This window comes from Callionymus lyra, chromosome 2 (genome assembly GCF_982586985.1).
Source record: "Callionymus lyra chromosome 2, fCalLyr1.hap1.1, whole genome shotgun sequence".
NCBI lineage: Eukaryota > Metazoa > Chordata > Actinopteri > Syngnathiformes > Callionymidae > Callionymus > Callionymus lyra.
The window spans coordinates 16,770,647-16,793,602 of NC_141819.1; the positions used below are offsets into that span (position 1 = coordinate 16,770,647).

At 39.2% G+C, this 22,956-nt stretch overlaps 2 protein-coding genes across 4 annotated transcripts; one reads left to right on the top strand and one right to left on the bottom strand.

Annotated features, from left to right (window-relative positions):
- Positions 1–1,536: 1,536 nt before the first annotated feature.
- On the top strand, positions 1,537–7,498 carry ccl44 (chemokine (C-C motif) ligand 44). The gene is made up of 5 exons (XM_087783728.1): positions 1,537–1,703; positions 3,925–4,054; positions 4,493–4,640; positions 4,712–4,787; positions 6,166–7,498. Exons 1-4 carry the CDS (start codon positions 1,640–1,642, stop codon positions 4,748–4,750), a joined length of 381 nt encoding a protein of 126 aa, XP_087639854.1. The 5' UTR covers positions 1,537–1,639; the 3' UTR covers positions 4,751–4,787; positions 6,166–7,498.
- A 1,220-nt stretch (positions 7,499–8,718) lies between these two features.
- Positions 8,719–22,735, bottom strand: slc1a6 (solute carrier family 1 member 6). Of its 3 annotated transcripts, none has more exons than XM_087783729.1 (12): positions 22,682–22,735; positions 22,567–22,609; positions 17,017–17,277; positions 16,819–16,956; positions 15,576–15,783; positions 15,471–15,513; positions 15,280–15,408; positions 14,474–14,658; positions 14,165–14,398; positions 13,894–14,088; positions 12,287–12,421; positions 8,719–10,854 (listed from the first exon to the last, which is right to left on the bottom strand). In XM_087783729.1, exons 3-12 carry the CDS (start codon positions 17,231–17,233, stop codon positions 10,656–10,658), a joined length of 1,683 nt encoding a protein of 560 aa, XP_087639855.1. In that variant the 5' UTR covers positions 17,234–17,277; positions 22,567–22,609; positions 22,682–22,735; the 3' UTR covers positions 8,719–10,655. The 3 variants fall into 3 exon arrangements, with proteins under 3 accessions (XP_087639855.1, XP_087639857.1, XP_087639856.1); XM_087783731.1 differs by lacking the exons at positions 22,567–22,609; positions 22,682–22,735 and adding an exon at positions 18,934–19,379 and having other exon boundaries at positions 8,719–10,589; positions 10,654–10,854; XM_087783730.1 differs by lacking the exons at positions 22,567–22,609; positions 22,682–22,735 and adding an exon at positions 18,335–18,420.
- Positions 22,736–22,956: the final 221 nt, after the last annotated feature.

Below are 22,956 nucleotides of genomic sequence, written 5' to 3' on the forward strand. Positions count from 1 at the left end.
ATGTCAATCATTCGTCTGGAAACCTCCAAAGGTTAACGCTGGGAAAAAAGAATTTGATTGAAACATGGAATCAGAAAGTAAAGAAGTTAATTTAGTTAGTCTGAGACCATGGTTCCCAGTTGCAAAATGAGTTGCAAAACGAGTTGGATCAAAAAATTGGCTCTGGATTTCTACTACCATTGACCCCTGCCCAAATGGAAAATAGTAATTATAGCATTAGTAGGTATTAGGTACTGGTAAACAGGTTGATGAAGCTTTAGCAGTAGCTCAGGCAAAATCTCGGGCATGGAAGGAGTTTGGTGAGGACAACAGCTTCTGTACGAAGAGTTTCTGGAGAACCATCAGGCATCTCGGAAGAGCAAAACATTTCGAAGACCTCCTTAATCCCACTAACATACCTGTCAAGGATGATGCACAGTCAGGGGACTCTGACCTGAGCTGCTATATCTCTAGGGTCATTGTTGCCGAGGTGGTTAAAAAGTTCTCTGTGGTTCTAATACGTCTCTGCAACATGGTCTTCAGGAACAGTACCCCTGGACCATCAGATTGGGTTAGTGGTTCCTCTTTTAAGGAAGCGGTATTGGAAGGTGTGTTCAGACTTTAGGGGGATCACACTCCTAAACCTGACTGGCGAGGAACTGTGGATTATTTCTATATCTTTGGAAGGATCCTTGAGGGTTCATGGAAGTTTGACAAGTCTGTCCACATGGGTTTTGTGGATCTGGAGAGAGGGCATTCAAGCATGTCACTCAGGGAGTCCTGTGTCAGGTGCTCTAGATAAGGGCCATTTGTTCCCTGTAAAAAGAGTGGTCCTTATAGCCGGTAGTGAGTCGGGCCTAGACATAGCTAGGTCATGGACAGGGTCCGGTTCGGTGATCTTAGGAGTGGGTCACTGCTCCCTGTGGCTTCATCAGACCGTGAGCTTCTGGCTGGAACAGTTCACTACCGAGTGTGTAATGGCAGGGATGAGGATCAGCACCTCCAAATCCGAGCCTTAGGTTCTTAGATTGAACAGAATGGGAGCCTTCTCCTGGTCGTGGATGAGTTCCTGCCCCTATTGGAGGAGTTTAAGTTTCCTGGGGTCTTGTTCACGAGTGAGGGAAGAATGGAACGTGAGATCGACGGGCGGATTTGGGCGGCATTGATAGACGCTGCACCGATCCATGGTGGTGAAGAGTGAGCTAAGCCAAAAGCTCTCTGTATACCGGTCGTTCTACCCTCACTTATCTTCATCTTATATAAACATAAGAACAAAGAAAGTTGTGTTTTGTGGCTTCACTGTTCCAGGAGCAGAGAAGAAAAACTGGTTAAGATGCCAACAAGGAAGCACGCGGGTGAGAAAAAGGGTGAGAGGGAAAGTGGAGAGGAAGAATGACAGTGAAAGAGAGAGAGAGAGAGAGAGAGAGAGAGAGAGAGAGAGAGAGAGAGAGAGAGAGAGAGAGAGAGAGAGGGAGTTATTTAGGTGTGAAGAAGACTGCAACTAAAAAAAAAGGAAACAGGGAAAAAAGAGGTGGTAAAAGTGAGATGGGCAGGGAGGTATAAAAAGAGGGAGGGAGTGATATAAGAGAGCCAGCCATAGAGGGAGAGGTGACAGAGTAGATCATCCTCCTCTCCTCTCCTCCTCTCTGCCAGCCTCATCATGTTCATGCCGCAGATGTTGACTGTTCTCTCTCTGACTGTTATCCTGCTAGCATCTGTGGAAGGTAAGGCGTGTGTGTGCGTGTTTGTGTGTGTGTGCATGTGTGTGTGTGTGTGTTGCATGCAGCCTGCAGGTGTAGCAACACAACGATGCAGGAGAACGACTAGAGCAGCAGCAGGATGTAAACACAAGTGTGACGCTGTCGTGTCTGCCATGCGAGTGAAGCGACGAGCCTTCATGATGGTGCAGCTCGTCCTCTTTCTCTGCTGCTTCACATCACACTTTGTTTTGTTTACACCATTGCTGCGTGATCGCACACATGCACGCACACACACACCCACTTTCCTGCTCGCTCGCTCGCTGGCATGGGACTGTGTTCTGCTGCCCAGTGGGATGCCATTGTAATTCCTCTGACATTCCTGCCTGTCCATATGTGCAGGAGAGGGTGTGTGTGTGTGTGTGTGTGTGTGTGTGTGTGTGTGTGTGTGTGTGTGTGTGTGTGGGGGTGTGTGTGTGTGTGTGTGTGTGTGTGTGTGTGTGTGTGTGTGTGTGTGTGTGTGTGTGTGTGTGTGTGTGTGACACACTTGAATCAAGCAGGACGTTGAAGTTGCTGTTGCGTGATGTACTTTGTCGTGCAGCTGCTTCAAAGTTGCAGAGTGAAATAAGTGCAGGCAGCAGAACAATAGTTCTGGTCACGCATTTCCCTTTGTTTCACTTCTGCCAACACACTCTTGCTTCAGGTGAACCTGCTGTTCTACACTTGGACCTGAAGTAAAGTGTAAACTCCACAGTGGAGCCTCATGTCACACTCAAGGCCCGGGGGCTCAAATCTGGCCCCCTTGTCTTTTTTTGTGGCCCGAAAGAGATTAGATGAGAAATATTGACTGAAATATTGCAACCCCATCCATCCATCCATCCATCCATCCATCCATCCATCCATCCATCCATCCATCCATCCATCCATCCATCCATCCATCCATCCATCCATCCATCCATCCATCCATCCATCCATCCATCCATCCATCCATCCATCCATCTATCCATCTATCCATCCATCCATCCATCCATCCATCCATTTATCCATCAATCCTTCCATCCATCTATCCATCCATCCATCCTTCCATCCATCCTTCCATCCATCAATCCATCCATCTATCCATCCATCCATCCTCCCATCCATCCTCCCATCCATCTATCCATCCATCCAACCATCCATTCATCCATCTATCGAAATATCTATCCATCCATCCATCCGTCCATCTGTCCATCCATGTATCTATCTCTACAAGAGACCATTTTACAGATGTACTACATGGTTAATACCATGTACTACAACCATGGTTATTACATTACATAATACTTACGTTAATACTTATGAAGATCGTTACAAACTCCTCTCAATACACTTTACAGTTTAAATAAGACCATTTTGGAGAAAAGAAAAACAGATCCCAGCAACTCAACAAGAGGTTGTAACAGTTGATACCAAAGATGAGTTATATTGAGAAAAGCTGATTATTTTACCTCTGTTTTGATACCAGTGTTGCTGCTTAGCTAGTGAATAATTTAAGATTAAGATTGAGGTGAGTTTGGATCAGCAAAGATGAGGATGAAGAGTGGAGAGTCTGGGGCGTCCAACTAGTCACATATTTCTCTGTCTTTGGGACCATCTTAGGTCACTTTCAGGTCTGATTTATTTTAGTAAGTCAGGTTGTATATCATTAAGAATCGGCTGATCCTGCTGGGATTCGGCCTGAATTGATCTGTAGTTCTGTCTAAATAAAGTAAATATTCTTCACATAATACATAATAATGACTTATTTACAGTTTGTAAAAGTCAAGTCACTTCAGAATAAAGTCTAATAAAGTATAACTTTTTTAAAAGACCTGTGATCCACTGGAAATATATCAGCGACCCACTATTGTGGTCCCGCCCTGCCAGTAACCACTTGTTTTAATGTGCTATGGTCTGCACTGTAGATTCTGGGTGGGACGAAAAGGAGGAAAAGACATGCGAACAAGAACAAATGTTTCCAAAGAGGTGGAATCCAGATGATTCCTGCTTCTCTACTGACTGATGTAACGCCATTGAAACCATTATGAACATTTATTATCACTTATATTCATTGTTCATCCAGATTTTTTTTATTAATAATGGGGGGAAATTACCGCAGTAAATGAATATCAGAGAGTGAAATTGGTCTCCAAAAGTACTCATCTATTCATAAAAAATGACGACTTTAAGAGGTTAAAGATCACATCTGATTGGTTCTCCTCTCCTCCAGGAAAGGGTGTTCAGATGCAGAGGGACGTCCAGTGCTGCATGTTGTACTCCCAGGGTAAGGTGCGCACCAAGGATGTGCTGCGGTTCGAGGTGCAGACGGAAGGACCGGACTGCAGTATACAAGCCATCATGCAAGTATTTCAAACATCCACACACGGAGCTCCGCGGCAGGCATGGAAAATACGCCTCTTGTTAGCGCTGGAGAGGCATTGTCGTCCTTCCAGGTCGTGTTGTTGTGGCTCGCCAGTGTAATTGCCGGGGAAGTCGGGGAAGGAAATATGTGGGAATAACACGCCATCTGAAAATACCTTCCGCGCCAGCTGGGTCCGACAGAACAGCAGGGATTAGTTAAGTCAACAGTTCTCGCATTGTGATACCTATTGTTTTCTCCTGCCGGGAGAAATGTGTCTCTGGAGAAACTTTCATGTGGTTTCGTGTTATTGTGGCTTCCTCCTTCTGTCCAAGAACACGGAGCCAGCTCCTAAAAAAAAATGAATCTGGAAAGACGACACCTGAGGGGAACATTTTGCCGCTCCGATGTTGTTTGATCCATGTTTTCTCCTTCTCAGTCTCTACACGAAGAAGGCGGTGAAATGTGCTGATCCCAGAGACAGGAAGGTGAAGAGGCTGCTGAGGAAGCTGCTGCAGAGGCAGCGGAGCAAGGCCCGCCGGACCATGTTCTTCCTGCCTCACGACAACCTGCCCGTCATGTCGGAGGTCGAGTCGTAGGAGGAGTTGGTTTGAACGAGTGCGTCGTCTTGACTTGGGTTTTTGTTGCCATCGTTTAGGACAAGAAGGATAACTGGGCCACGCTGAACGTGGAGTGATGGAGATCTGAACACAGATGGAAACCTATAGTCACAAGTAAGACGACGACACATCAATGGATCACTGCAAGAATCCACATATTCTTTTTTTAAGACACAAATTACCTGCAAATATATTAGGATTTTCAATGAGACCTAGATTTAAATGTTCCCTTTCTTTTTAGCACCTAGGACTATGGACATTCTAGGCATTTCTTAATTGTAATTGTAATTCTAAATATGCAAAGATATTAAGTTCATTATTTGAATGACTGCATTGTTATCAACCAGTCTTGACGATTGTAAAATAAAGACATGCGTTACGTTGTGGCTTAACTACAAAAAAAGGGCTGAAAAATTGCCAAACATTTTTTTGGAACTTCTTTTCTGCTTGAGACCTTGGCTCCTTCGGTGTTTGAGTGATGTCAACAGATGTGCGTCACTTGAAAATAGTGAGGCCATATCAGCGTTAGGGTGGGTATATTTCAGACAAAATATACTTTATTCTTAAGAACAGATGAATTATTAGAACATTTCAATCAACAATTCAGGTGTTAATCAAGTACATTATCGTCTTTGGTAAATAACTAAAAAGTTTAGATCACCTTGAGATGAACCGTGAGTATGAAATGTGTATAAATGTGTTTGTGTGTAATACACAAAAGTTCAGTTTTGGTGATTTATAATAACATATTGTTAACATTTTTGAGTGTTTGTCAAATAGAACTGACATAAAAGGCACTGTCTTTTCATGTAGTCAACCTCTATCACTGTTGACTAAAAACCATTAATTCTTGTGTAACTTCAGGGTCAAGATTAGATTAGATTAGATCAGATCAGATTAATTTTATTAATCCCTCTGGAGGTGTTCTTGGGAAATTAAGTTTCAAGTTCACAGCAGACAATAGTTTCATGATAACAAGAATAAGAAGGAAGCGCAAATAAAAGAACAAATTCAAGGGTGACAAAGTGCAAATATAAAGAACAGAGATCAAAGGAAAGAAAGAAATGGATGCAAAAATACTGATTAAAGATGAGATAAGATGACCCCAAGGTGACCCGGAGGCCCGTAAACAAAGATGTTTGAGGTATCCCTTGTCTTGTCTTTGGACCAAAAACAGGCTTCCATAAATACATATGCAGTGGTGGAGGTCGTTCACCTTCACCCAGAGACAACAAAAGGGATACCACAAACACATTTGTTTTCGGGCCTCCGGGTCACCTTGACCCTGAGACAACCCAAGGGTTAAACCGGGTTAACATCAACTGGGCTATTTCATCCAAATCTGAGATTTTCGTCTTCTTATATATTTCTTTATGTTACTAGAAGTAAGATTCTTGACTTCATGCTGGACAAAAGTCATGCTTTGATTGATCATGAAGCTTCAACTCTTAACATGTTTCTAATACTTTGATGTCCATTCTTTCCCCCGCAGGCCAAGTAAACTCTCAGCAACTCCTATTACAGTCGAGTTGTCTCCAGTCGTCTCGTGTCTATCTCGTCATCTTCACATGGGCAGCAATACTCATCTAAACCGACTGATCATCAAGTAGAAGCCACGCAATCGTAACCACGGAGCTGAACCGAGGAGTGCTATCTTGTACCATAAGTGATTTATCGCTGATGACTGTTATTTTCCTGCACCAGAATCTTGCTGAAGTCGGCGAAAAACGCCGCCGCAGATGTCGATGTTGTGATCCCGCGAGATACTTCTGCTTATTTATGTCGTGGATGTGATGATGTGCGACGACGCCGCCGCGTCAGTAGATCAGGTTTAATCATAGAAACTCATCAAAACATTCCCCACCTTTTATTCCCCCCAAACCACCCCGGCCTCCGCTTGGATTTCTCAATCTTTTTCAGGGGTTTGACTTTGAGTTCGACTGTTAGCTGAAATCAAAACGGGGCCGAAGTGTTCATTATCTCCTGATGACATCATTGTGACATCGTTCTGCTGACAACACACTACACAACTTTAGACTTTGATGCTTGTTTTTGAATGATCTGAATTAGAGTTGCTGATCCTCATCCTCACAACTTCATTCGGTTATTCTCCCGACTTAACTAGCATAACAAGCCAACAACACATTTCAATATTAATTTGCGATAAATAGATGAAGAACTTTGTGTCTCAATATACTTGTTATATTTGACAAATTGACTAGAAACAAAGTACAAGACAAGAGTTTATATTCAAGCTTGAAAATAACTACACAAAATAAAAATAAAAAGATTTTAAACAGTCATTACAGAACCATAGCGTCTCAATGGGAATTCAAATCTTACTTATCAAATATATTCATAAAATAGTTGACAGAAAATCAAAGATTAGATGCTGCCGTGGTTTTTATCCTCGTCAAAGTGATGGCTTGATCCAAATTGAAGACAGAATTTTTAATAAAAAAGAAAAGAAGGAATAAAACACGGTTAGAAAATGATCAATCCTATTTCAATCACCGTTGACTCTTTAAAGTTGTGTAGTGTGAAGGCATTTGTCGTGATTTGCTTGTGATGAATCCAGAGTTGTTTAAAAGAAAGGGTAAAAAAAAAGTAAAACCCTTTTTTTCTTTTTTTTTGATTCCGTCTCTTTCACGGTCCGTCTCTTAACTATACCAAAGTACCCATGATCCCACTCACCACATGACAAGGCTGTTAAAACCGAGAGGGCTCTATTGTTGTGTTCAAACACACAAGCGTTGTAGAAGACTGCACTGTACGACCAGGAACACCATGTCAAGCAACTGTTTTATAAATAAATCTCAAATCAACTCCTTTTGTGGCTCTTTTTTTCTAGAGACTTTGTGTCACTCAACAGCATTGATTCTGGAATTTAACTGCAGAAAATGAAGATTATTATGGAGGGAAAAGTGGAATTAGGATTGGTAAGAATGACGTTTACATGTTGGAAGAAATAAAACCGGGATGAACTCAATAAACATTTACAGAAACTATACAAGGATTTTTCTTCCTCCATTGCAAAATAACCTATGAACAGATTTCAATTAAAATCTCAGAAAATGCTGACTCAGGGAAACCAAAGAGAGGGTTGACCTCTGGATCTCCATCTGGATCCCGTGGACACTGACGACATACCTGCACTTTAGATCCAGCTCCACTGACTTTCTTGCTTGGTTTCACTGGGTTGGGCAGGTGAGCTCGCTACTGCCACCTACTGTTTATCATGCTTGTTATTAGACCAAGAATGACATCCATAATATTTCAAATGCTAAAAATGCTAAATTCTCCTTTTATCAAAGCACTTGTGCTGTCTTATAACCATGATTTACTACACAACTGTAGACAAAAGGAAGAAAATTGAGGTGTTTTCAGGAAATTATTGTGCAACATTAAACAAGAATAAATGAATCATCATAAAATGCAATTTTCAATACTTACATATACGTATACAATAGCATATACCATGTTTTATTTATTCATTTAATTAAGAAATTGCCATTATCAGTTTTGTTAACTTCAGTAAATCTATGATTTTCTTCGGTCGATTTTTGTCGGCTCATTGACATCATTGAAGATGATTTTTGAAATGATGTACAACAGTACAACAAAAAACGTTTTTTCTCCTGGAATGATCAGGAAAAGTCTAAAAAATAGATAATACATAATAAAACGGATTAAAGAGAATCCAAATCAAAGCTGATGCTGTCAAAAACTATTATTATATAGTAAACACATAATTTTGTATAAAACATGTTTGAGTTACAAGTATGTGTTGCATATGAACCTGTACAGCAATAATCACGATTGATAAACATGTTTCATGTATTAGTAAATACGTTATTATCTCAAACAAATGCTGATTGACTTTAATGAAACGACCACAGATGATTAATGTTCTGGTGTGTGTTTCTGCAGAAGTGGATCATCCACCAGGGGTAGCCACACACACTCTCACACACACACACACACACACACACACACACACACACACACACACACACACACACACACATAGTAACACACAACACTGTTCAATTCCTGAGCCGTTTATTCATCACATGTTCATGAACTCTCCGTCAAAAAAATGGAGCTGCTTCTCCGGGATCAAACATGTGAACACGTCAATCATCAACACGTGACGACTTCAAAAGAACTTCTGGTCACTTTCTTATTTACACAACAAAACTAGCAAATATTTCCACGACTCGTCTTCACAGTACTCGTCTACCAAACAGTCAAAGATTACCAAAACATTATGAACAGTCAATGTATACGTGTCACTGGAGAAGCAGAAAAACTGATAATAAATAAAAAGAACTTGCAGCGCGAGCTTATATAAAAAATGCACTTTAATAGAACATTCACAAGTCACTTTGAAAGCAGTTAATTTTAAATAATATGCAGCAGTTCTTATAGTCAAATACATTCAAAGGTTTCATGTAAGAAGGGTTTAAAACCGAGTGTGTGGAGGAGGTCCCAGAGGTAGATGTATCAGAGCCACTACACAAGCTGAAAATTAATAACTCTAATGGAAAAAAAGTAACAATTGTGTCTATAAATTGATGTCCATGCTATGTTTAAAAAGTTTCAGTGAGTTTAAAATATAACACTTTAACTCTCACCTTCAATTAAAAGCCGTTTTCTCCGAAGGTCTTAAAGGGAAAATGCGTACATTTCAAAATGTTGTTTCTGGCGACCCCACATGTCAGAGAAGTGTAGCTGCAACACCGTTAAATCTTTAATATGCCAGATAAAGCCGGTGCATTTGTTTACAAAACAAGTTCTCTTGTTGTGTCAGTTTCAGGTTTTAACTTCCTGGTTAGTTTAAAATATATCTCAGTAGTTTGTACTGACAGTTAACTAAAGAGTTCTACTGTGAGTCATGAGTGTTCAAAATTAAACAAATCATTACAGAAACTATGAAAAAAAAATGAAAATATGAAATATATTGTTGTTTTAAAGTCGGTTTAAGATACAGTGGACACTAGTAGGTAGCATACACCGCTAGCTAGTATTGGTTCAGCTATTAGCACACTAAAGGAATGTCAAAAGCAAGATATAAAATATCTGACTTACTCCTCCACATGAGAATTTTTCTACAAATAATTCAACTTGGGAAGGTTATTGTGAGTGTAAAGGGGTTGATTGACAGCAACATCTGTCATATTGTGAGGAACATGAAAGTCGTGGTCTGTGTACTAGTTTTTTTAAATGTCGGAAGATAAAATTTGTACTTTAAGCATCATTCTTCTTTCTAGTGAGATTGTTACATAATGTGTTGTTCAAACGGCGTTACAGGAGGGAAAGTGAAAAGTCAAACCATAGTAGGTTAATAAAAAAAAAACATGCTGTTTACATTTGCAAAGCTGACATTAAACACAACATTGGTCAATTTTACTCACTATTATAGCAGGAGGACGTGATGCTGACAACACTCTTGAGCAACTGTGGACTATTTATGCCTGACTACGTTTCCAAAATAACTTTTACTGATGATATATTGACAGATATGTATAAGTATATTCATCAGGATTAAAGGCTGCTTTTTACTCTATGGTAACTATCAGTACATTTAAGATTAGCTTGTAATAAAATGAAGCCAGATCTCATTTATCATTGAGTTTGTGGTATAAAAAAAAGAAAACAGTATTAGTACAAGGCAAACTTTCAGAATGTTATTGTTTAGTTGCTTTGAGAGTCGAATATTTTCAAACCAACATTAAGCGATAAATCTGCAGACAGCTGTGTGAAAATGACACTTTAAAATCTGAGTTTAGTTCTTGAGAAGCAGCAGGAAGTTGTTGCTCCTCCGTCTCAAGCTAACGCTGACACGCTCGAACAAGTGAATCATTAAAATGATTCCATCATTTGTTCCTAAATTCAAACGTAACACGTTGAAGTCTGCAAAGAAAAAAAACGATTTTTAAACGTGTTTTCGACCTGCTCGGTCGCCGTGACCTTTCACCTTCACATGGTGGTCTCGCTGTTGTGGTGGTTGACGATGTCGTTGTCCTGGCAGATCAGCTGGTACGACTTCTCGTTCTCCTCGATGACCGAGTTGCGCTCCTCGGCGTCCTGCTTCAGGAGCTCCGCCCGAGAAAGATGCTCCACGATGCCGGCGCCCAGAGAGTCGCCCAGGACGTTGGTGGTCGTGCGCAGGCGGTCCCTGACGGTCGGAGGAGAGGTCAGAGGTCGACGCTTGCATCGACATATTTAATCACAGTAGTCATCAGAAAGATTAAACTTGCATTTAATTTATATATTATTGATATATTACTGATAAAAACACCTGTAAACATGTCATTAACTTGATTAATTATGTTTAAAAAAAAGTTTTTACAACTATTTAGCTTTTATTTTGATTTTTAATATAAGCTTTTATTATAAAAACTGATCTATAAACATACATCTTGGCATCTGTTGGTAACCGGAAATGATTTATATAGTATTTAATTCATAAATTATTTATATAAACAAATTAAAACACCAGAAGAAATTTCCTGAACTAGTTTATTTAGGTTTTATTTTGACTTCTTTTGGAAATAGTGACACCAAAATATGAGCTTTTATTTTAAAACTGAATTATTAACATACACCTTGGCATTTGTTGGTCACCAGAAATGATGCATCTAATATTTAATTCATATATTATTGATATAATTACAAATATTTACACAATAACAAACACCAGAAAACATGTCCTGAACTAGATTAAGTACGTTTATCAACAGTTTTCACAAGTATTTAGGTTTTATTTTGACTTCTCTTGGAATGACAGACACCAAAATATGAGCTTTTATTTCAAACTGAATTATAAACAGGCTTTACGGCTTCTGTTGGTCAAGAAATCATAAACGTAGGAAGCATTAATGAATTAGGGATATTTATTAAAAGCAGGAACTTTCTCCAACGGGAAGATCTTCAAAGTATTCATGACACGGTTTTGACTTTATGTAAATAAAAATGTTGTTCTTGGTGATCTGTATATGAGCGTGTCTGACTGTTGATTGTACGATGATTCTGGTAAATTTAATTGGTTATTTTAATATAATATATCCAATGATATAAAATAATATAAAACTGAATCTATCTAGAGACAATATCACTGATATATAATAATATATCAGTAAAGACTGGATAGTTTGGTTTACTTGAATCTGTCGAGTGATCGTGTTCATATTGATGATTGAAGAGTTTAATAAAAGTCATAATGAAGCCAGAATATCTCTCCTGGCTCGTCAGGGAGGAAGCCCTGGGGCAGACCCAAGACAAGATTCACTGTGTCCTTGAGGTTTCTTAGGAACGTTTGGCTTCTTAAATTAACCAGAAGAAGAAAAATAGTAGTAGTAGTTTCTTGACCTCCATCTGAACTAATATCTTTCAAACCATCCGACCTAAAATTCAGTTTAAACTTCCACTGAAGTGAAGTCGTGTGTGTGTGTGTGTGTGTGTGTGTGTGCGTGCATTATGCATGAGTGACCTTCCCAGTGTCGGGCCCTCTGAAGCCACACACTGACATTTGTTTCAGAGCCTCACACACACTCACACACACACCTGCAGGCCAATCACGCACCGACTGACATTTAGTGTGAACTCACAAGAACCAATCCACGACGATGATCAGCGTTATGTCCTCGGTGGGCAGTCCCACCGATGTCAATACGATCACCATGGTAACCAGTCCAGCCTGAGGGATGCCTGCTGCTCCGATGCTGGCAGCAGTCGCCGTGATACTGAGTGGGCGGAGTGAGGGGGAGGGAGGGGGGAGACATTTAATGATGAGACAAAGACATCATACACACATCTAATAAAATCATATCACACTGTCACTATACGACCTGTAGAGGATATTTTCTGCAGGTTTTTAAAATATATATATAATATATTATGATTAAAAATATATTTTAGAAAGTTAAAAAGACACAAAAGCTGCAGGTGAAAACAAATCTCATACTTACTAATAAAATACATTCATTTATGTATTTATTTTGGATAACATAGTTCATTTCAACCAACAGATAAACTAATAAAATACATTTATTTATGTCAGATAACACAGTCCGACCAACAGATAAATAACATAATAACATTTATTTATTTTAGTCTGGTCTGTGAAGCCTATGATACTGGGCCACATAGATAGAAAAAACATATTATTTAATATCTGTTGTATCCATTATTTCTGTCTGAAAGGTGTTTTATTTTGAAAAACAAAAATGAAATTCTCATAAGTTATATTATTATAAGACTCTTGACATGTCAAAGTGCTGTTACGGGTTAAGTTTACCCCCACAAATAAGTAGAGAAAATGAGTGGAACACGGATAACTGAGACATATATTGTTGCAGAGAAACCAGCCTGTGCTGAATACTGATGATTCAGCGTTTTAGATGCATTTTTATGGATTTAAAGTTTGATTTTTGCAGGTCGAGCCATTTTATTTTTGTCAATTATGTCTGTAGGATGATTCGTAAATATAATGCCGGCATTAAACCGATTCACGATGCAACAAAAAAAAGGAGGGGTCCCTGCTCTCGGGGGCCACACAACTGCTGCTGTGACTGTTGTCAGTGGCCAAATAGAAGGAAAACATGATCTTTGTTCATAATTTAATTTTATGTTAATTGTATTTAAATAATCTCAAAACATAAAATAACCATGAACAAAAATGTGCACGTCATATGGATGCACTTTATTTTGAAATTGCTCCTCCTATTTTTAAATGACAAAGACTTGTGGAGAAAAAAGTAAAGTTCTTAATACAATGTTCTGTTAGCGTTAAGAAACATTTTTAATCATCAGTTTTGTGGTTTTACTGTGACTGAATTAATTCAGAAATAGTTGCACCATGAATTAATTGTATAATTGATGTTTTATTAATTTATATTCCCAATAATTTATCATGTATTACTCATTTGGGTTTACATTTATTTATTCTTATCCATTTATTTTTAATTGTTTTTTATTCTAAATTCCGATTTTTGTAAACGATTTTGTTCTTTGACAATAAAGGGATTTTATTGTATTCTCGAGGGCCACAGAGATCATGACAAAGGGGTGCATGTGGCCCCAGGTTCGAAACTCTTATCAGGAAATGTAATCATGTCTTGCTTGTCTTTCCTTAAAATCTATTAGAAAACGTTCACTTGTTTTTGAGTTATTTCGCTGAGAACACTGATCACATGAGGAAACTGAAGGTTCTCACCTGATGGTGAGAATCTGGCCGAAGTTCAGGTCCATGTCGTTGACCTGGGCGATGAAGATGGCGGCCACGGCCTCGTACAGCGCGGTGCCGTCCATGTTGATGGTGGCGCCGACCGGGAGGACGAAGCGAGTCACTCGCTTGTCCACGCGGTTGTTCTCCTCCAGGCAGCGGAACGTAATGGGCAGAGTGGCGGAGCTGAGAGAAGAAGACAAACATGACCAGGACGTCCTACACTCGTGTCGATCAGTAACACAGAGTTCCTCAGGGTCACCTGGAGGAGGTCCCCAGGGCAGTGATGAGAGCCTGAAGGAGACCCCCGATGAAGGTGTACGGGTTCTTCCTGGTGACCAGGAAGAAGAGCAGCGGCAGCACGAACAGCCCGTGGATGAGGAGGCCCACGATCACCGACACCGTGTACATCCCCAGCTGACCGCCCACCTGCGCCAGATCCTTCATCTCCACGATCTTCCCGGCAATCAGGAACAGGATGCCCACCGGCGCGTACCTGCCGGGGCGTCACGTATCAGTGGATGTGCACGTGGATGATCTCGGGGAGATGGAGGAGGAGGAGAGGACGGACCAGATGATGACGGACACTAGCCTCATGATGGCCTCGTTCAGGCAGTCGAAGAACTCTCGGAGCGCCTTCCCCTGCTGCTTCATGTTCCCGATGACCAGACCGAAGCACATGGAGAAGACCACCAGCCCCAGGGCGTTGACCCCGTTGGAGGAGCCGGAGACAGGAATCGTCTCCTCCACAGTCTCCTGTAGAAGATTTGAAGCTTATCATTGCATCGATAAATATAAGATACTTGACTTTAGGTTTGAAGGTCAACGAATGTGATGATGCAAATGATCTTGGACCTCTATTGTACTGTACGTATCAGTAATTGGTCAAGACTCAAGGTTTGTCACCGCACGTCATCAATCTGGGGAAGTCTCCACCTTAAAGGCACTCGGTGTATAAACAAAGTGGGCATGATTACAGCTGGCTGGAGGAGGAGTGAAGCCATTATCAAGTCATAATGGACTCCACTCTCGTAACCTCTCGTTCGTCCAGATTCAAGACGGGGGAGAACTTTATAAAGTAATAAGTTCAAAACATGGTCATGATGAGAGACTTACTGTATCTTGGAGAGGAAGACTTCAACATTTGAAACATGGGAGTCAGGAGTGTTGGGTTTTCACATTAGTTGCACTTTAAAATAAATAAAAATAAAATGTTCCGGCTCTTACAAAGACACTGATTTCTTCAGAAGCTAGCTAAGTTGGTTGATAACAAGGACATTGAGAAGATGACACCTGGGCCACAATATAATGGTATAATATTAAATACTAAATATGCAGCATTGCATTAAAAAGACGGTAAAGGATGTGATCAGGGACCTGGATGGTGTGGAAGACTCGTTCCAGGTCCACGCTCAGATTGGCAGCCTTCACATTGAGAGAGTCTGTGAGGTTCAGGGCCACCGTGACATTCCTCGTGCGGAGCGTCTTCTTGTAGACGGTCTTGTACTGGAGCAGAAGAGAAGAGAGTGAGGAGGACACGTCAGGAGTGACAAGAGTGTCGGACGTACCTGCTTGAAACAAGCCTCCACCAGGTTTGGAGGGAACATGTTCCTGAGAGGAACAAGAAGAACGTGTCAGAGAAACAGCAGAACCTTCGTTGAACCTTCGTTCACCTGATGAGGTCCAGGAACGCGTCGGTCGCCTGGACCGGTTCGATAGTCCTGGCCTTGGAGACGGGACTGTCCCTGCTGCCTTTGCCGGGCCGGATGATGATGACGATGACGATGCCGATGAAGACGGCGATCAGAGTGGTCACCATGTAGTAGACCACGGCGCGCATGCCCATCTTCCCCGACGCCTTACTGTCCAGAGAGGAGATTCCTGAGAGAGAGAAGACTAGTTAGAAACTTTGTTTGTCTTTCTTTTTTTTCTTTATTGATTTATTTTTTTGGAATAACTGATACAATCATTTATATATTGTATTTATCTATTCATAGTTTGAATTTATTTTTTTAAATAATTGGATAAAAAGATATATTGATTAAAATTGAAGGATTTTTTTGTTTAATATTTTAACTCCAATTATTCAAAATTACATTGTTTTGTGTCCAATATGTTTTTAAATATTTAATCTGAAAATGTGGTCATGTGATGATGGAAGAATATATCAGTTTTAAATGATTTTGTGTATATTTTGTAAGCATTAAATTATTTTGTTAAATAGTAGAATTCAATCATTTCTACAGTGAAACGTCATTCATTTAATAATTAAAATCAATAAACTTTATTTTAAAATGTGTTCGTATTGAATAATTTAATTCGATAATTTACATATTGAAAGGTTTAATATCATCTTTAAATAATTTAATTTTTAAAAAATCGAATATTAAAAAAAAAATGAATGGATTTCTTTTTTTACGTATAAAGTTTAATATTCCAATTCCAATAATTAAAAAATACATTTTATAAATACAATATTTAGTCAATTTATTCTTTAGTTATTGGAAAAAATAATTAATTTTATTATTAAAATCTAAATTATTAAATTAAATTATTCCCCCAAAAAAATTCAATGCTTGTAAAATTGTATGTAAAAAAAAAAGTAAAATAAAAAGCTTCAATATTCCGATGGCACTGATAACCCTCCATACCTCAGCTGGTCAGGAAATCTTGTTTAATTAATATAAGATGTACTTTAATATTTTCCTTATGCCTGGACAGAGAATAATCTTTAAAATTGGGAAATAAATCTTGAATTCTGGACAATAATGTTTGCAAAGTAAAATGATAAATATCATGATGTTCTCGTCAAATAAGACACTTTAATGACAACCTCGTCAATAACAATTGATTGACAGTCTGTGACCTCAGTTCTGGTGTGAATTACTAAGTCAGCGCTGCTGGTCCAGAACTCACCGGTGACGAGACTGGACACGATCAGCGGCAGAACCAGCATCTGCAGCATCCTCATCAGCAGCTCGCCCGGGAAAGCGAAGTACTTGACCTCCCGCAGCGACAGGTTGTGGGTTCGAAGGGCAAACCCCAGCATGACCCCTGAGAGAAACACATTTATAAGGTTTGATTTTCCAGAAGCGAGAAGATCAAACCACTCACCCAGAGCCACGGCGGCGACGGTGAGCAGGACGAAGAGGTTCCTCTTGAGGAAGCCTCTGACGCCTCCTCGGGTGATGGAGCCCATCTTCTCCTTCATGCTGCTGGCTCTCCTCTCCATGGCTCGGCGGACCCTCCTCCTCAGGTCTCCTCGCTCGGAGGGTTTCTCCGTGTCCTCGTTCAGGAACAGGCTTGTGCTGTTGGGAGGCTTGTCGTTCATAATCAGGTCCAGAACCCGGTCCAGGAGGCTGGTCTCGTGAGAAACTGCACAGAGAAATATCTGTGATGACCTTCAAACTAACACATCAATTATAACATTTAAACACACTTCTGGTCCGACGGTGTCAAAGTACTCTTTGATGCTCCCGTGATCCAACATGTCTCTCTTTCAGACACTCTGATTTCCTCCCACAGTCATAAAGAATCTACAGTTTAGGTCATCTGAGACAAACTAGTGCGTTTAGTTGTTTAGTTCGAGCCTGTGATCCTAGCTAGCCAGGAAAAGGCGACAGACGGTTGTTGAGCGAATCCAAGTAAAGAAAGAAAGCAAAGTAAAGACTAAACAGACGAGTTTAAAGTAATCATAGAAACTAATAATAACAGATGTATAAATGAATTAAAAATTAGATTATATATATATGTAATTGCAGGATTATTTTCAAAAATAAAAATGGTGTACTACTTACATTAATCTAAAACCGACTACACACAAACAAACACCAAGTATGTGTGACTGTCAAAGCGCTTTGTGACCCTGGTCTAGAAAGGCGTTATATAAATAGAGATTATTATTATTATTATTATTATTATTATTATTATTTTAAGCATAATAAACACATTTTTACACTTTATTTAGTGAACCCTCAATAACTATACATGTGTATTACCTCTTGTTCTGTCAATGTAAGTAAGTAATAAGTAAGTAATTTGTATTTATATAGCGCTTTTCCAGACCAGGGTCACAAAGCGCTTAAACAATCAAAACAATACTCAATAAAATATATACTTTAAAGGTCAAGATAACACAGAGGACAACACAAGCTTATATTGATTGAAAATGTTCGACACCATGTACTGGAAACAATACCTAATGGTTACTGAACAACACTTTTTTCGATACAAATTTTAATACAAATCAATCCTAATGAAAAGAAAAATGGCATTAAACACTACAAAAACTTGAGTTATACATATATTTTTTTAACTTAGGTCAATTTCCTGTCCAAGCAGTTTTCTTACAGAAGAAAATTAAAAAAGAAGACTTGCTAACAAGTGACAAATCAATCTGATGTTTTCTTTGTCACTCATTAGTTTAACTCACGTGTCTTCTTAGAGGTTCATTTCATTTAAATCTTAAATACAAGAAAAGATACCCTACTATCAATAAGAACTTGAATGAAAAAAAATGTATCCTGAAGGCACAAATCTTTGTTTACAAGGCTGATGCAACATGATCACGAAGAGAAGTGCATTGTGGGAGATAAAGGCCTAAGGAATGTTGCATTATTGTATAAGGAAAGTTCAGTACACGCGGGTATCGGATCTTGGCGCCAGAATCTCAAGCATGTTTCAATACTACGGAAGCATTTGGGTCGGTGCCAAAAAAGAAGTTCAAAACCAAGCCTTTTGTCAATATATTGCAATTTCAACACGGATTTAAAGATAAGATAACGGACTCCTTTATTTGTCCCACAGCGAGGAAATTGGAGTCGTCTCAACAGTTAACAGTAGTAAAAGAAATAGAACAATTAAACATACAGTGCACATGTTTAGATATATGTCTATATATAGATGTATATATAGATATATAGTAAAAAATGACAGAAAACTTTTACAATAAGTTAGTAGAAATGCCAGCAATGAAGAGCAGAAAAACTGCCACACAATAATTAGGGAGAGAAACACAATAAGACGACTCACTTCTGTCCGGGATCTTCTGTTGAGCAACACAAAGTGATGGACATGTGGCTGCTGGTCCTTCTTATCTCTGTGGGCTACAAGGTTTCCTCCCTCAGAAGAGCCGCGACAACGGCTCTCAATCTTTTTAACCTCACAGGCCGAACAACGTCTTTGGACCTCATGCTGGCGACTTATACATTGATTTTCTTTTGTCCATTGTGTCCACGTCCATCTTCACGTCCCACATATATTGTTGGAGAATGACCTCGAACGATCCGGTGCATTTATCAGAGAGAAACAATCGTGTGTCTGGCTGTTAAGATAAACCAGGAGGAGCTTAACGACAATGTAAATATTAGTGAGAATACAATGAATTACTAGTTTCTGGACTTTGTAGCTTAAAAGGTTAGTTTACACTTGAATCAGACACTTGGAGACGACTTCAACACCCACTGACCAAAAAAAAAGGTTTTATCTTCCACAAAGAAACTCAGTTTATGCTGTAAATACAACCACTTTATGACATCATCAAGAGGCGTCAGCGCTTGTGACAAACACATTATGTCAAAACTGAATATTTATTGTCCATTTTTATAAAGGAAATTTGAAACCATTTTTTAAATAATCTGGATTCTTCTAATACAGGCGTGTCAAACACAAACACAAAAACAGAAATATACATTTATCTCATAGGAAGTATATTTGTGATGTATTTTTTATTCTTTCAAGGCTCAATTTATCTTGATTATCTCCGTGTTCATCTTCCTTCACTCGATCATAATCTAGATCTCCAGAGGGTTTAATAAAGTCTCTCTATCTATTTATCTAACAAAGAGAAGTGCATTGTGGGAGATAAAGGTCTTCAGAATGTTGCTTTATTTTATAAGCACAGTTCCTGTAAACTTGTGGGCCCAAAAAAACGAGTCCAAAATCAGCCCCCGAGCCACGACAAGGAGTGAATCTAATATTGTCTAAAGATCAAGATGAATGTCAGTCTTACGAGAGAATAAATGTCTCACGAGGAGTGAATGCTTTAGGAATCAAACAGTAGTTGATACAGAAGAATCATCAGGTTAAATTAATTATTTTGTGAGTCATGATTAACGACTGGATGTGAAAATATATCGCGGCGTAAAACAAAGACAAATCTCGTGTCTGAAGCCGAGACGCGAAACATGTCACACCTCAAGCATCTCACGGACGTGTGTGAAACCACAGTGGACGCTTAATAAAGGTTTTATTTTAAAGTTTTGATTCAACAAACGCTCGTTTCAATTGATCCGACTCAACGGTAGATTAAGTTAATATTATTAAAAGGTTAAAAGATCAGAAATCTGGAGAAAGTAACTCACCACTCATGGTGGAGATCCAGGCGGACGATCCTAGAAGGACGAGTGTCGTCTCTACGTTGACACAGTCACGGTGTGTGTGTGTTAGTGAGTGTGTCAGTGTGTGTCCGAGGACGAGCAGCACTCGGACGAGAACCTGGTGCTGCTTGTGCTCTTAAGGGGACGGACATGAAAAGACCCAGTATATGACCTTTTCACCGACACACACACACATGACACGACACGCAACACAGAAACGACACACACACAATTGTTTCACTGTTCTTTGATGTATTCAGGCTTCATAACAGATTAGTTCACCAAATCAGAGGCCATGGTTCTCCCGAGATGGGCCAAGACTTAAAGAAGTTTGTGGGTGTTGTTAGTTCATAAAGTATCAGCTTTTAATCAACTGTGGCTGTCCTGCATAAAACAGTAGAAGAGAATACAACAGTAAAACAAATAAAAAAGATTAAATCTAATCCTGGCAAGATATTGATAAAATGTTATATAAACTTTGTTATTTTATTGTTATAAGTCAACTAATGTGTTGATTTAAGTGTGTTTTAAATAGATGTTGGACTCTATTGTATCATCAGTGTCTGTTTGTACAAAACTCTCTTTTCATTTAAATATTTACATTAGAAAATTATCTTGAAAACTTTCTGGAGATAAAATCTTGTTTACTATAACCACACCCACGCGTCATCAATCCAGGAAGTCTCCACCTCCAAGGGACTCGTTGTACAAACAAAGCAGGGTGTGGTTACAGCTGGCTGGAGGAGTAGTGAAGCCATTATTACGTCATAATGGACTCCGCTCTCGTAGCCTCTTGTTCGCTGAGATTTCAGACGGGGGAGAACTTTATAGAGTAATAAGTTCAAAACATGGTCATGATGAGAGACTTACTGCATCTTGGAGAGGAAGACTTCAACATTTGAAACATCAGGAGAGTTGGAGTTTGATGTTAGTTGCACTTTAACAACTTAATTTTGTATATTTTTTATTAAAAATATGCCAAAAAACTATCTTAAGGAAAAGGAAAGACTACAAAAACAATTAAGTATAAAAACGAATTTATTTTATTTTATTTAAAAAGAAAAAAACACAAAATAAGATTTATTCTGACCTCATCAGGGCCGCATAATAAAAAACCCATGTGGCCCCCGAGCCACACTTGAATGAGGAGTGGTTTTGAAGATGATCATTTTTAGTCGTTTGAAAAGCATGCGTTTGCAAATATTATCCATCAAAGCTTCTTTTATTTACTTTCATGAACATCTGACTGACTGACCCTCTTTATATTGTTGTTCTGTGAAAATAGATACTTTCTTTAAAAGTGTCAGGTTTGAACCTCGTTGATCTATGAGAGCGTGTGTAGTTATACATGTCAACGTCCATATGACGTTAAAATGTCTTTTATCCGATTATAAACGTTTAATACAGTCTCAATTGATGTTTTCATACCACTATTTTCTGATCACGAAAAGAGAAATCATTGGGATTTATTTAGAAGAAATTGCATTTTTCACAGAACAAACGTTATAAAGAGAGTCAGTGTCACCGAATATGAGCTAAGCTATGAGCTCCAGACGTTAAAACAAAGTCGATACTTTGTCATGAAAATATCTAAACTGATGCAGCAGTGATGACGTCGCCTGATCGTACGATCCAGTAGCTCGGTACTCGTTTGGTTTTGTCTGGTGACACCGTAATGCTGAATTTAAAAGGCTTTGTATTTTTTATATTGAACATAGAATGCTTCAATTATTTTATATTGAATTTAAAACGCTGCAAATTAAAAAATAAGAAATTTAAATATAAAAAACATTGAATAGTTTAAATTAAAATATAGCAAATATTGAATAATAAATCAAATTAAATAAATCAATGAATTGAACCATTCAATATCCTGATGATTGATTTACTTCCATAGCTCAGTCACATACTGTAATACTTGTTGAGTCAATTAAACATGAACTGATCTGAACGAGTTAATGACTGTTTCAAACCCAAACAATTCATAAAAAAACAAACAAGCTTCATGATTTAGGACATCTAGGGTTGGACGAGACCAAAGGTCAGAAGGTCGTCTTGTTCCTCAATTCATTTTCCAACACACAAAAAACATCCTCATAAACCAGAGTTGGTTCTTCCCCATCATATAATAGTGTTGACACAAACTATGTTTCAGAGTAAAGACCAGACAATGTGACACAGATCATCATAAATTATTCACGTTTTAAACGCAGCTCAGTTCACGACTCATCGACCGAAGACGCACAAGACAATAACTAATCAATGAAACTCTTTCATCGATACTCACCCTCTTTCTCTCTCTCTCCACTGCTGGTCCAACCGAGAAGATGCTGCAAGACACAGAAGAGAACTTCACCTTCCATTCACAAAGTGAGACACGTTTAAAAAGGTTGTTCACTGACCAGAGACGAAGACGCTCCTCACGCCGTCATGTCTTCACCCTCCGACACACTGTTGGTAATGAAGCAACGTTGCCCACACACGGATCATCTCGACGTTTTTTTTACTACCAGGCGTCTACGCTGGTCCAGCCTCCGGCGCAGATCTGTGCGTGGGAGGAGGAGAGGTGAAGGATCCTTCAGCCCGGAATGATGAATGATAACAGCCAATCAGGAGCTTCCTTCAGATGAAGACCACGGCACCTCACCTGAGTGCAGGAGGACACGACGGAGGAGGA

Bases quoted from the DNA above. Each gene is read 5' to 3' on its own strand.
- ccl44 (XM_087783728.1), top strand. From the start codon at position 1,640: ATGTTCATGCCGCAGATGTTGACTGTTCTCTCTCTGACTGTTATCCTG. The intron at 4,055-4,492 runs GCAAGTATTTCA...TCTCCTTCTCAG, and splicing joins TGCAGTATACAAGCCATCAT to TCTCTACACGAAGAAGGCGG. The intron at 4,641-4,711 runs GTCGAGTCGTAG...GCCATCGTTTAG, and splicing joins ACCTGCCCGTCATGTCGGAG to GACAAGAAGGATAACTGGGC.
- slc1a6 (XM_087783729.1), bottom strand. From the start codon at position 17,233: ATGAACGACAAGCCTCCCAACAGCACAAGCCTGTTCCTGAACGAGGAC. The intron at 15,784-16,818 runs GTGAGTTCTGGA...TCTCTCTCTCAG, and splicing joins CGTGTCCAGTCTCGTCACCG to GAATCTCCTCTCTGGACAGT. The intron at 14,659-15,279 runs GTCCCTGATCAC...AATCTTCTACAG, and splicing joins GAGTCTTCCACACCATCCAG to GAGACTGTGGAGGAGACGAT.